The 14,868-nt window shown below is 33.8% G+C and overlaps 1 protein-coding gene across 7 annotated transcripts in view; it reads left to right on the top strand.

Moving 5' to 3' along the window:
* Positions 1–14,868, top strand: part of LOC124536624 (protein gustavus) — a 60,852-nt gene that overhangs the window by 38,239 nt on the left and 7,745 nt on the right. Inside the window, exon 1 of one of the 7 annotated variants that reach the window (XM_047113139.1) lies at positions 5,172–5,405. The exons of the other annotated variants lie outside the window; for them this stretch is intronic. Within the exon in view, the coding sequence (XP_046969095.1) occupies positions 5,359–5,405 (47 nt within the window). The 5' untranslated portion in view covers positions 5,172–5,358. Of the gene's footprint in view, positions 1–5,171; positions 5,406–14,868 lie in introns of those variants that run through there. 7 annotated transcript variants of the gene reach the window in all.

Raw genomic sequence — 14,868 nt, 5'->3', positions numbered from 1 at the left:
TGGATCTTATAAACATCTGATTCTGACTTAGCTATATGTATATATATTTTTGAGAATTATTATGAGACATTATACAATATTATCAATATCAGCCAATCATAGTCATATACGTCGTCTTAAGGTTCTCAGACTTCCCTATCCAATCAAGTTCCACCATCTTCTATTAGTTTAGCTTCACCAATTCTCTGGTCCACCTGACTGGAGAAGGCCATACGAAAAATAAATTTGACAAAACAAAAATCCCTTAATAGACTAGACGAATCTTTCAAGCAAAGAACCGCAATGTAAATTGTGTTTTAGTATATCATAAGGTAATTCATTTATAAATTCGGCACGGTAGCTTGTTTAAACGAAGTTAAACTCATTTTGAACTATTAGCTATTTTAAAATCAAAACATTGATATGAATTGCAAATAAGCTGAAGGCTATTATCATAAACCAATATTAAAAGTTATACACTTGTTTTCCGGTTTTACGCGAAACTACTCAGCCGATTGACGTGAAACTTTCACATAACAACAGGTGCGTGTGCTGTGTGTCTGTGTTTTATTTGTATACATATATATTTAATTGAGATGTAGCTGATCGATCTGGTTAAAGAGCACATATCATCAGGAGAATTCCATACGTAGACTATCAAAAGTGTATAACAAATATGAGTAAAAGTTATATTTAAGAATCGCCTCCAAATTGTAAATAGAACAGCCTGCATATTGATTTTATCTAAAAAGTACACACAAATGAGTGTAAACAAAAGTTTTATTTCCTACATGTATAAGGTAAGTCCAACTCTAGAGCAAGATTTTTCACAGACATGTAAAACAACGTTTAATTTTGTCTCTATGAAGTCGACGCCAATCCCAAAAGAAAAGTAATTAATCAAACCCAATAGGATATGCATTGAAGAAATTATATAAATCCACCGAACTTTAATTATTGTTGTACCTTAGTTTTGACTTACCCTGCCTATAGACAAACTTTCACATTTGAATTTTTTAATTGGATTGACAAGCACAATCATCCTTAGAGGTAAATTTAAAAAATCGAGATTCCTCTCTATTTTACGCATAAGCAGAAGCTCAACACTGACTATTTCTAAATTAAAAAATGATAAAATTCCGTGCACACTTTTATTCGCTCTATATTTAATCCTCTTAGCGGATGATTTTTCAAAAATCCATTCTCTGTATCAACCTAATATACCGGTATTGGGAATATCTGTGCAAAATTTCATACTATTAGACTCGCCGCTTTAAGTCGGGCCATGCCATACAGTTATTTTTAAATTTTAAAAATCAAAATATTATACTTATTTATGCTTTTAAATTGTGTTACTGCGTCGCAATAAAATGTAGGCTTATTAAAATAACATAACAAAAAAGTCATATAAAATACTCTGTATTGTCTATGAATATTTTTGTAATAAGTATAAAATATTTTGAATTCGTGTGGATAAATGTAAAATGTCTTCTGGTTTGATTATATAATCGAATACTTTGCTGAGGCTAAAGAAACATTTTGATTTTGTCGATTCAGGATTTTTGAATTTTAACTTTATTTCCTTTGCTTGTAAAATAATTATTAATTAATACCAACTCAAAATGAATCAATCTGCACTTAAAAGCATACAACCCTAAATAACTTTTCATTAAATTCCATTTAACGTTGTTTTGTATTTTCACTTTGTTTCCTTCACTTGAAAAATATTTATTTAATACCCACTCAAAATGAATCAATCTAAAGCAATACAAATCTGATTAAGTTTTCACTGAAATCAATACTATATTATTATTATTATTATCTAAAACAGGAGGGTTGTTAAGATGCATGTTTGTTTCTTTGGCACTTTTTTTCAGATTTCTGCATAAAATACTAATTAGATTGAACTATTATGTTTCGCTAGCTGCCCGGTCGAGCAGCTAGCGAGTAATACGTACGAGGTCTCGTACGAGTAAATTTAATACAAAATTACGACGTACATGACCCCCAAGCTTAATGTTAAATTTTAAAGAATGTTTACGCCGTAAACGTAGTAACTATACTATATTTCATGTCAATCGTATTTTATTTGGATAATTAAATCGTTCCATATTTTATAATATATCAAAACAAGAGTGTCTAAACATCCACCATTGACAACATATGAAAGTTAGTTGAAAGATAACGTCAAGAACCATTGAACTTACACGAAAAACTGACACTACACACCTGGTCGGCCAATGATTGCCGCCAATAACAGAAGACGCAAATCGGACTTGTGCACGTACCACCAATGCATCGACCTAGCACGCTTCTCCAACGTACACTGACGCTCGTCGAAGATACAAATACTTTGTATAGATACATTTTAAATCTATATAGCAAATAACTTGTTATAAAAAATGTTTATCTCGGTTTCGAATCTTTCACTCGACACGAAGTTGCTTCATAAAGAATTTCTTTTTGTAGCAGAATATTTCGTCTTATTCGAAGGAGTATTTTTGGACATATTTACAATTTTAGTAGCGGAGATTTGCCATTTGAAAACGTGAATTGAACGCCCGCTCAGTCAGTGACTTGTGTATAATAAAGTAAATTACTCTGAGAACAACGGCAAGCGAGGCAACAATGATATTTCGGCGGAGGAAAAAACAAGAGGGTCGTTTGGGGATCCGGCGGGAATTCTCATCGCGTCCCGTTTTGTATCCGCCGAGCCGAGAGGATAAGTAGAAAGTACACGGGAAACGTTCAGGATACTGCTGCTATTATGCGCCATTTACATAGCCAAGCTATTGTGACGGAACATTCTCTGTTGTGCGTCGTCCAATTAAGATTTTCTTTTGAAGACCGACCAAGTATTACTGGAAAGCTAATATTTAATATGTTTGGTAAACTTTGTACATCTTATTTCCTTTTAAAATACGTACGTTAAATATTCAGATTTTACATTATAGATAAAATTTCAATGATGAAAAATTCAAATGATAAGTTTTTATTAAATTTATTTAAATGTTAAAGTTACAAAACTGTCTGATTTCGACGCCATTCGCAAAAAATAACAACTATGATTAACTTGGCAGCATAAACAACTTCAGCGGACTAACCTAGTATGTTAATGAACAAAAAATGTTTTAAAATTCTTGAAGAGTTCAGCGCAGTGACTTTGAACAGCTTACTACCAAACTGTTTTTTTTTGTTTTTAAGTTATTTATGGTTTGGTGTAGACAAATAGCGGAAAGCTTGATCGTTAATGTTATAAAGTGCTGTCGTATTATAGTCGTTTAAATTAGCTTATGAATTATGTTTATTTCTTTTAGTAAATGTATGCTTTTAGTAGTGATAAAATTGGAACTAAGTATATAGAATCACATAAACTAAAACACTAAAATTGATATATATTCGCCTGTATCTAATTAACTTGTTTTTATAATATACCTAGTTAGGCAAAACTAAAAAAATAAATAAGCTTCGTAAATAGTCACGACGGTCCATAGAAAATGGCGCTATAAGAAATATTGACCATTCCTTACATCGCCAATGTGCCACCGACCTTGGGAATTGCCATGTAATGTCCCATATGCGTTTACAATTGCTCACATACATACAGCTGGAACATAATAATTCGGGCTGTTTGGTGGTAGAACATCTAATGAGTGAATGGCACGTACCCAGATGGGCGCTTATCCATCTGCTAACAAAGTCCTACCACCAAGTTAACCATAGTTGTTTATTTGAACATCTTTCAAAAATACTATTAGGGAATTTGTATAGTTTAAAGCAGTTCCAAACAAAAAATGAACTTGCTTTATTTTATGCTAATAAAGTAAGCTGTTCATCGCCTTTCATCTTTTATGAAATATATGATGTATAACGTAAAGAACTAGTCTAAAAGTGTAAATAATATTTTATATTTGCAGAAACCGATTAAGTATTATATGCTCTTTATTTTTATAAGGATTAATAAAGTGTGTCCAGTGATATACACTCAAGTTATACGGAAGCGGGCGAACGGAACCATATGAGCATTAATGAAGTGAGCAATAGTATAAGTAACATCCTAAAATATAACTAAACGGATTTCGATTAAACATTCGCGTTTTTTACAAAATAGCGTATCTTGGTAACGATGTTGACAAACGAGGCATAACCTATTAAAGGCTGTAATTATATTATAATTTTAATAAACTTAGTGTTTCTCATTTATCCTTCGTCGTTAATAGAGAATCGTCTTGGTTAATATTGTTATGTTATGGTTAAAGTTATGGAATAATATTATGTTTTTATGAATGAATTTCTTTGTTGTTATTATCCGATTGAGTTGAAACTTTGTACAATTGCTGTTGACACTTGCATAAAAGTACCGTGGATGTGCCATAGGTGACGCGCGAATCGTATCGAAAAATAATTCTTAAAAATTAAATCAAGAGTTGGATCTTTGCTAGTCTTTTATATGAGAAACGAATGAGTGTATTTTGAAAATTAGACAGACTTTAAATGGAATAAAGGAAATAATTTAATTTAGAACCTTTTAAATTTATGATTCAATAAATAATATAAACGAATGGAAGAAGTAACGAAATGTCCTGAGACACGAGTGTTCCTTAACCATATTAACTGGTTAATTGTTGTGCACGAGCATCGGTGAAAGTTAGCCAAGACTTCGGAAATGATTCATATTTTAACAAACAATATTCACATGTAAATTAGGACAATGTATAGCTGCAGTTTAAGTTTCTCTCGGATTGTGAAATATTACTTTGTCGTGTAAATTACTAGGCACAACGTTATCGACATTATTAACTTTGAATTCTATGCTTACCGTAAGTACATAAATAACTTCTATGATATCTTATATTAAAAAAAAAACAATACTATATTTAAGCAACATTAAATAAGAACTTAAAAACGTGAAGGTAGATAGGAGGTGTCTACTATATATAAGTTTAACGATCGTATATATCTGTATACATTGGTAAACTATATCAAAATTGTTCAATTTTGATAGAGATTTAGTCATGGTTATCTAATCTAACTTAGTATGTTTGTACTTTTTTGTAATAATTGTAAAATGCACAGTAAATAATATTTTGAGGAAAGGAAAGTGAGCCCCACCACCTTTCCTGACAATGGTACGGGCGTGCGGTCGCGTACCTGCTCGTGCGCCGCGATGCGCACCTCCGCTTCACCTCGCCGCGGAAACGGCCAACCGCGCAGGTAGCTGGCACTTCGCCGAACTGGCACTCAGTGCGCGCGTTCTCTCGCCGCCGGTGGTAGTGTCCGAGGTGCGCGGACGCATGCGCGCTTTTCCGCGAGCATGGTGTCAACGCCTAACTGGTGAAGTGTCATCGTAGTGACGTTGTGATACAAACAGCAGACGATATGTCCTGTGAAAGGAGAACAAAGGCCGCCCGTTTCCTCGACCTGCGGTGAGTTCGCCGCATCACGTTTCCTGCCGTGACCGACCAATCCTTTGTTGAATCCTCGCTAAGAATGACATGTGTCCGTCTCTTTTTAACGCGCTTTACCTGCCAAGCGAACAGATGCTCAAAGTGCGTGTATCGTGTCCCGGTGTTTGAATATTTCCTATAAGAATAGTATAGATGTTATTAGGCAGTGTATATCTTTTATCTGCGGAAATGCTTAAGGAAATAGATGTTGATATGCTATTATTCTTTTCAAGGATTTCACGAGTAGTTTTATAATAAGTTTCCAGTCGGTTACGTTGATGTTTGAAGAACATAACCATTAATTTCAACCTTGACAGACTAAGTTACGAAATCAGCGACCCGAGCACATGTAATCTTAACGAAATTAGTGCGTTAGTGACCGTGATTTACATCTAAACTTTATAGGGAAATAATCTTAATTATTTGTCGTGTTCTGAATGTATTACCAAGAATGAAATTAAGTATAAAACTTTAACATATTCACAGTGGAGTTCGAATAATACCGGAGTGCTTTTCAGTAACAATAAAAATATATGATTTGTAAATGCAAAAAAATAATAAAAAAGGCTGGTGGAATGCAGGCGGTAGGACAATAATGACCCAGCCACAGATGTGGGGCGCTCCCCGCCTCGCCTCCCGGCCTTGAAAGGCTCTTGACCAGGCCAGCGCCGTCGATGTTGTATTTATTGCAACCTCCACGATCCGTACTGCCGAGGTTATTGACGCCTCGAGACACAACAACTCATTTTCATGGGAACACGTAACAACTAAGAGCACCGACAACCGCTAATGCTCGCCCTCTCCTTGAAGCGATCGTTCTCACGTCGATCTTGTTTTAATGAATAACTACAATACACATTACGTCACTTGTAAGCTAGCTTCCGCCTTCGAAGTTTGCTAGTTAACGACGTGACTCACGAAACGCACACTACAATAGACTTTGCATTTTCTCATTTCAAAATATATATTATATTTTAGGTGCAATGTCCTCCTTGCTATTATTTTCATATTGTAGATATACACACATATAGTAAGTACATTTAAGAGTCGCGAGCATTATCTATAAATACACTCGTCAGACAACCACTAGCGTAGGATCGATGCCCAGCCAGCCCTAGGTGAAGGCCGATTGTTATAGTTCCTCGCCCTTTAAACACAGCATCCCATTGACTACTTACAACCGTTGAATTATTTCATCATTTTTATATTGATCACTATTTAGAGAATTAGTATATATTTTTTTAGTTTATTTGAAATCGAACTATTTTGATTTACGTGTCAATTATTTTGGTCGACCTAGTATCAGATAAATTCTGAATGTACCATATGGCGACAGATCGACACTTCAAAGCGAATGAGGTCGGCATATGTTGCCGCTTTCACTCCCTACATCACAATCGCTGTTACGTACATTCATATATAGACCGTGCATATCCGAATAATAAGTTTATCCATCTGTGTACTGTAAAAGCAAAACATACTATTATAATTAAGACTTGTTTAAAATATACAGACTCAATGGTGATGATGAACGTATTTTTTTATGACTATTAAACAATAGCATAGCAGATCATTGTATACCAAACTGTGGAAGATAGTGTTCTGCTGATATTTAGTAAATATTACTCATTATTCACAGTATAAAACTTAACAAAATATTGTCTAATTCAATTAGAATAGTTAAAAAGAGTTGCATGCACATAACACGCGTCGGCATTACGCCGGGGGTAGTTTTTGCCTACAGCAGCTGGTAACCCCGGGAGTGACTCACGTCCTCTATCTGTGCCCCACTGTGGGCCGGGGTGAATGTCAATGACCCCACTCGCAGCCCTACGGCACATATATGCCACACATTTACACATTTATCCTTGGCCCTTTGTTACTTCATTATTTATAGGTTTTTGTTCATACAACACATCCCTGAACATTTTTCATCTGCACGCACCCAGATTATAACTAACGTAACGCCAACTTTGCAAAGTCCTTTAATATTTGGTCGTAGCTTAGTGTTCCATGTTGTCTATTCGAAATCATTTGCATAACAAATAAGCTTTCAACTCAAAAGGGTAATAAAAAATAATAATAATAATAAAGTTGAATTTATTGATCGTAATAGATCCAATAGGTATGTTAACACCGTGCAATGTAATAAATATGAACATAATTGATCTAACTTAAGAACGCCATAATGACGTTGTAGTAATATACATAGAAACATTATGGCCGACACCCGCGAACGTTTCAACGCCCCGCTACTATCATACCGGTTTCCAGTTCCGACTGCATCGGCGAGCGATCCTTCCACAGAAAAACAAATGAAACAATCGACTGTTCGTTTTTCTTTTCTTTACAGAACGTTCTCTGCCAGGCGATCTTTTGCTTTGTTGCTATTTACTTTGACGTTCGGGAATTCAACAGAGGCCGACGTTACCTTTAACGAGTTTAGAGAACGTAGTGAAACTATTTTGACGCTAGTTATTCGAATTATACGTGTTAAGTTCATTTCCACTATTGCACCTACATTATTAGACCGAGAGGCCGAGTGCATAATAGACGTTGATTTTACCTGGAGATAGCGGCTTTATCGTCTGATTTGCTTACCAATGGAATATTTACGGACTTATACTACTACTACTACTACTTTCTTACATACACCATTGCTAGTTATTAAAAACGTAAACTGTAACTCTTTATTTTGTTCTAACGCGCCGAGCGTTCGATATAAAATTATTTTTAAACATCAGTTTTCGTAGTTACGTAACAGCTAGCTTTGCTAAGAAGAAAGGGTGGCTGGAACTAGGGCAAATATTCAAACGGAGCTCTAAATCTGTATTTGTCTTATAGATATAAAACATATAATTGTAAAAACTATAACATAGGAGATATGATAATAAAACGTTTGAATATATTATTTATAAGTTATTTCTACATTAAAATACTTTTCAACTTTACTTCATCAGGACAGAATAGAAGCCAAAAAACTTTTCTCTTCTTTTGTCTTGTTTGTTTTATGTTGGCCTCAAAAACCACAGAACTTGATTTTAATTAAAACTTTACAGTGACGAAGCTTATACTAAAAAGCAAAAGTTTTCTACGTTGTTTGTCGTGTTTAACCCTAATACTTTGACCTCTAAATAATATGAGACTGCATGTTACACGTGACCAAGTTAAATTGAATTCTTTAATAATTGAATCCATGCAGAGTTAAGGAATAGCGTACTTAATGTGATGTCCCCTTAACATCACAAAAAATAATGGTACTGAGCAAAATAATGATATTAGGCAAAGGTAAATACGAAAATTATATCTTGCAATTACAATGAGTGATCAAAGATATAAAGTCTTTGAACTATGTACAACAAGTGAGATATAGACAGTTTTTCCGTTATCGTAAAATCCTAAGCTTCCTAAACAAAGATTATTTGAATGACAGTGACTCCTTCCGCTACAAGGTATTCCCCCCCCCCCCCTTTATTCAGAGGAATTTGAAACGGAAGTGTCCGAATACACGAACATCTCAAAGATGTCGTGCGACAGTCGACAAATATTGTCACTTCCTGCTCTCAGCAAATACTAGCTCTGTATCGAGGACTGTTGTAAATTCTAAGTGTATAATGTTAACGTAAAAAAACATATTTTATATTGAATATTCCTCAATAATTATAATAAAAGTGATTTATTTACTCTAAAATATCTCGACGTTAACAATCGACGTATACGACCCCAATGTAATCGTATTATTAAAATATATTTATGTGATTAATGCAACATCGAAGAACATTACAAATATATTTCGAGAGAAATCTCAGACAAAATAAAACAATATCTTCCATTAGTCATTTCTTAAAAGATCCCTTTGTTTGTAGTAATGAAATTGTACTGGCAACTTTAAATAAATCAGCATCGTCGACGCGTAAAATAAGGAGTAATATAATCGTAATCATCTTGAAGGTACATCCATGATTCCTCGTACCTTTAGTAGGCTAGTATCTCTGATAGGCTTGGTGCTGTCTTCGCACATTACGACAAGCCATCGGTTAAGATGCAAGACTATGAATAATTCAATACGGCGGCACCCTTCGTCGCCTCGTCTCTTCGGGAAGCAAGAAATTCAGAAAGGCTCCATTGGATTGCTTATTTCTATTCCCTTATCTCACTATGAGTCTACATACATAATGTATGTGAATTCGTTTTTACGTTGTCTTAGTATACTATGAATTTAGCTTAAGTAATGAAAAAATTACAGATACCGTGATCTATATTTCAGTCTTGTTTGATTTGATTTATTTAGTTGTTGTATTAGATGGAATGAAAAGATAAAATAGTGAATACTAATAAATATTGTTCGTATTCAAAGCAATGTATACACCTATACAAGTGTTATTCACCTCTATTTATCATCATTACAAAAAAAAATAATGAAGATAGCTTTTTTATTCTTTTATGTACGAGCAAGCTAAAGAACTTAAAGCAATAAATGTAATTTTATTACAAATCAGGTAGGTAGGTATATCTGCGCAAATACTGCATCGTTCGTATTATGTGGTTGAATAGTTATTTATTCTTTTTTTACAAATTACTACGTTAATACATATATCGATGAAATTGAAAGCCTATTTATTATTTCATTGCGAAAATATTTTCTATATGGAATTTTTATCCTATAATAAATATAATTTTAAGGTTTAAAATTATACTTTGGTCTGCAATTCCACTTGTCTATAAATACACTCGATGACGCTGAACGCTGATGAGTGAAACGTATCTCTGCGGGTGGTAGGCACGTCGCTTACTTCGCCCCGGACTGTTCAAACTACAGCTGTCCCCGATTTATTTCTCGATTTGAATTATTATTTGATCAAATCATTTATTCATTGATAGATAAACTATATGTCATTGTTATCATTACGATGAAAATTGTAGTTATTCGATACACAGAAGCGATATATGTTTTTATCACAAAATATATAATTTCATTCGTTTATGTACTTTATAGAAGTAGATTTCGATTTCCACGTGGTGAAAAACATTACTAACAAGTTACGAGATTTTAAAGTCCATGGAGATTTCGAAGATGTTAACAACTTCGTGACATTTGAAATGTATTTCGACGTTAAATACAAATTTATTTCGCTACCTGAAAAAGTTGTGTGTTGCTGAGTTATTAAACGATAAATAAAATTTGTTTTTGAATACTAACGTGTAATTACGCGCCTTTTAACTGCAAACAGTACACCAAGTTGTACAAGGTAAAATATTTTTGCATCAAATCACGTTACACAGCGATGCGCGGTGTACTTATAGGTAATTCATACGACACGTTCAAACTTAAAAGCCTACACGATTCCCTGATAGGAAGGTCACGCTTAAATTGTTTTTGCCTTCAGCATATTGTTAAAACCTATTGTGTGCCAATGTTTAGCCAAACATTCAATGACCTAGTTTCTACGCGACATTGTCAAAGTTTTCTTTCCTCGTTTAAACTTTTCTTCGTTTTGCCATAATGACATTTCGTGTCATAGAAATTGCGTTTCGTTCGATCGAGTGAGTCTATCGAGAAATCTTATCTATTTAAATGTTTTCGTTTCAAAATAAGTAAACAGGGCAAGTTTAAAGGTATCTAGGTTTTACCCTCATACTGCGTTTATGTAGGCCTGATGCAGGCGTGGCGGCGAAAGCAGCGCTCCCTTGACACGCTACGGCGCGCGCGCATTGCAGTCAAGGCCCTCGGCTACCGGCGCGGGCGCATAAACCGACCGCACCGCACTAATGAACAAACAGTATCACTATACAATATACATAAACATCAACTATTACTCATAACGTAACAACTTCAATTGATACGCTTAATATACCGCATTTGGCTCGCTATTGTGTCTTATACATTAATTACTGCTATTTTGTTATTTATTTACCTTGTTCGTTAGACTTCGAGTATTACACGTGTTTCGAACTTGGTTTAACTAGGAAGTCCATATAACTATCAGTTTCTTAAAAGGGATTTTTAAAAGTTCATAATATTAAAATTAATTAAATGTCATGTTTGTTAATACTTGACATTTTTACTAGTCTACTATTAAGTTGGATTTAATCGAACGCGTAATTTACAGTGCAGTACTATTAAAGATAATATTAGCCACATTTATTTGGTTTAGTGTGCGCGCGTGGAATAATTAAGAATTTTTGACTAGTAGTAACTGGATATGCTTTTTTACAATCAATAGCTTAGGTTTTCGTATATTAAACTAAAAGTATATACAATAAACATTCATAATTTAATAGCTGCCTTAAAATAAGCCCTGTTGACGCATCCTTGACATGAACGGCGACGGCAACATGCGCACGCGTCACTGTCGCGTTATGCAACCACCCGTATTATATGCAACGTATCTAATGGTATTTGAATAATGTGCTCATCAATTGTCCGGTCTTCAAAAAGTGTTTTACAAACTAGCAGTTACCCCAACTTTGCTATCGTAGAATATGAATATATTTACAAACTGACTTAGAATATTATATTTATGTAAGACCTCTTTGTTTACAAAACTTTTTTCTAATTAAAAAATAGCCTATGTCCTTTCTCGGGTTCTTGACTATTCGTGTATCAAATTTTATTTAAATCGGTCCCTTAGTTTTGGTGTGAAAGAGAGACAGACAGACAGACAGTTACTTTCGCATATATAATATTCGTATGGATTGTTGAATTAAATATTCAATTTACAATAAAAATTTTAAATAGTTTGTATCAAAGTGCATACGGGTTATTGATGCATTTACTTTTGTCTAAGTATGGCACTATCAGTTTTTCCAATGTAATTATTGTAAACAATATAATTATTAAATAAAATATTTTACATTATATAACAAGATTAACACAATACGTACGACAACTTATAAGTAGCGATAATCGTTTAGTACATAAAATACAATGAGTGAAATAGTTTTATAATTACATTTCATTGTCACTTTGATAGAATGCGTACGTCCAATGTTATTATAGAAAACAATAATATTTATAATAACATATATAATATTTGCGTATTAGTAAAACGATACGGTTTGATATCATTTGATTTATATACAACGCTAATAATAATGCGTCATGAACATTTTGCAAGTAATACCTACGAAATTATACTTGAGAGGTAAGTAATATTAACTATAAAATGCTTTGAGTACTAAGTATACGTAATAGAAAATTGTCTTGCGAAAATTTACTTGCAAAGACACTATTCAGGGCCAGGGAAACTGCTAAGTGATTTTTTCCTTGACACAAGGCCTGTTGCAACGCGGCAACTGACACAAGGTTGCTGCGACACGCCCTAGCTATTATTTAATTGTTATTTAAACTAGAGACAGTAAATATCCACGTTGAGGATTTAAAAAGATTAATAAATAATCAAATACCAACATATCTGTATACATAATATAAGGATATTAATATCTCATGATTCAGTTTGTCTAGTGACTGTTTTATGTGACTGCAAATCCCGAGATCCTCAATAAAAATAAAGTCTAAAGATCTTCTGTCATGGAACTAGGCTATATACATGATACTTAATGTTATATACACTCCCGTGCTTCGGAGAGCACGTAAAGCCTTTGGGCTTGTTCTTATCTTTCTCCCTCCGGCTATATCGCTGTGCCACCGCATAGCTCACCGATTATGAAAGTGAAGACACCAAACAGTGTTTGTGCAGAAAAGATTACATAAAAGATATACTTTATATCTTTATTTTACAAAAAAATATAAATTAGAATTAAAAGAAACACGCGAAATGAAAACAAATATTAAACGTGTAATTATAATACTTGGTAAGAACTGTTGTAACTGAAAACGTTTTCGATGGAACATAAGGATTCGACTATTCCCATACATGTTTAATAATAAATATTTGAAACGCGATAAGTAAACCGTAGTCGCAAAGCTTATCTCCTCACAAGAGATTAGAAACTTCTCATTTCGAATTTGAATTGCGATAAAGGGTTTAGCAACTTGATAATCTTAACATAAAGTTATACTCCGTGCCATTTTCAAAATTAAATATTTCGTTAAGAGAAAGAAGGTTCTAATTTAATTGTGAAAAAGTAATACTTGTAGGTTGGTAAATAGGTCACTGGTGGGGTAAGTAGTCACCACTGCCGGTGGATATTGCCAACTTCAGGAACTAATATGTACGTCTAAGTCCCTTGTGCCTGTAGTTACACTAGTTAACCCACATCAAACCGGAACACAATAATACTAAGTATTCTGTTTGTCAGTAGAATATGTATCGAGTTTGGTACTCACTCAGAAAGTCTTGTAAAAAGCCACCTAGTAAATACCTAGTAAGTAGTAAAGTAAATATTAACATACCAAGTACGAGTTTGTTCATCCGAAAATTATACCTGAAGTAAGATAAGACACGTTGATCTCAATACATATATTTATTTCCGAAAGTTTGGGTCGAATTTTTTCATTACGCCCGTCCCTTATAAGGCTTGGGCCAAAGTTCTTGAAGAGGTATCTTTCGTAAGGCGCTCCTTGCAACAACACGACACTTTCTCCGAGCGTTTCGCATTATATGAAATGTACGACAATACATACGGTAATTTAGCTCTTGACACTCATTACAACAGGTTTGCATACATCCGCGCATTCACTTAACACTTCTGCTTGTGTCCAAATTATCTTATCGTGAAAGGATACTTGACGTTAGTAACGACAATTAATTATAAAAACTTGCGAAAAATAACCCGGTCGGTGGACGTATGTAAATTATTTAATTATACTACTGCACCTTAAATTTGTACCTGACGTACGAAATGACTCGCTAAAACACATTGATCTTAAAAAGCGAAAGGTCGCGGGTTCAATTTCGAAGTTGAATTTTGGAACGCTTCTGATTTTTAAAATCATTTTGACCCTTACACCCCGATGTATCGCTTTTGGTTTTAAAATATATAATCCGATTAATGTGTGTTCTGAAGATAAAACTAACAATTATACAATATATTTGAATTGTGCCCAATTGTTTAATTACAATAAAATTATAATTATTCACGAAAAGTATAAAGTCGAATTTGTTCTATCAGAAGCAAACTAAATAACCACTCATAAATCTACGTGGTCCATTTCAATTAATAATTAATCCGTCCCCTGCGGGCTGTCCGGTATTCAATTCAGTTTCAGGACGTTTCAATTTCGTTTGTGAGTTGTGTTTTTTATTTGTGCTACAAATTAAACGATGCCAATCAACTTGTATTCCAATAACGCTCTCTGCATAACTAATATTTTACGCCAATTTACCTTATGTATTATCGTTTTAAATTTTTATCATGGAAAATTACTATAGTATAAATATTATATTCTAAGAAATTTAAAATTAAAATGATCTATTCCGTTCTAAGAACGCGGGCTGAACAGTGAGTCAGGTAGACGGCTATTTGTATTATTTTACTC

Source organism: Vanessa cardui, chromosome 17 (genome assembly GCF_905220365.1).
Source record: "Vanessa cardui chromosome 17, ilVanCard2.1, whole genome shotgun sequence".
Lineage (NCBI taxonomy): Eukaryota > Metazoa > Arthropoda > Insecta > Lepidoptera > Nymphalidae > Vanessa > Vanessa cardui.
Note: the sequence above shows the minus strand (reverse complement) of the source record. Positions and strands in the feature narration are given on the sequence as shown.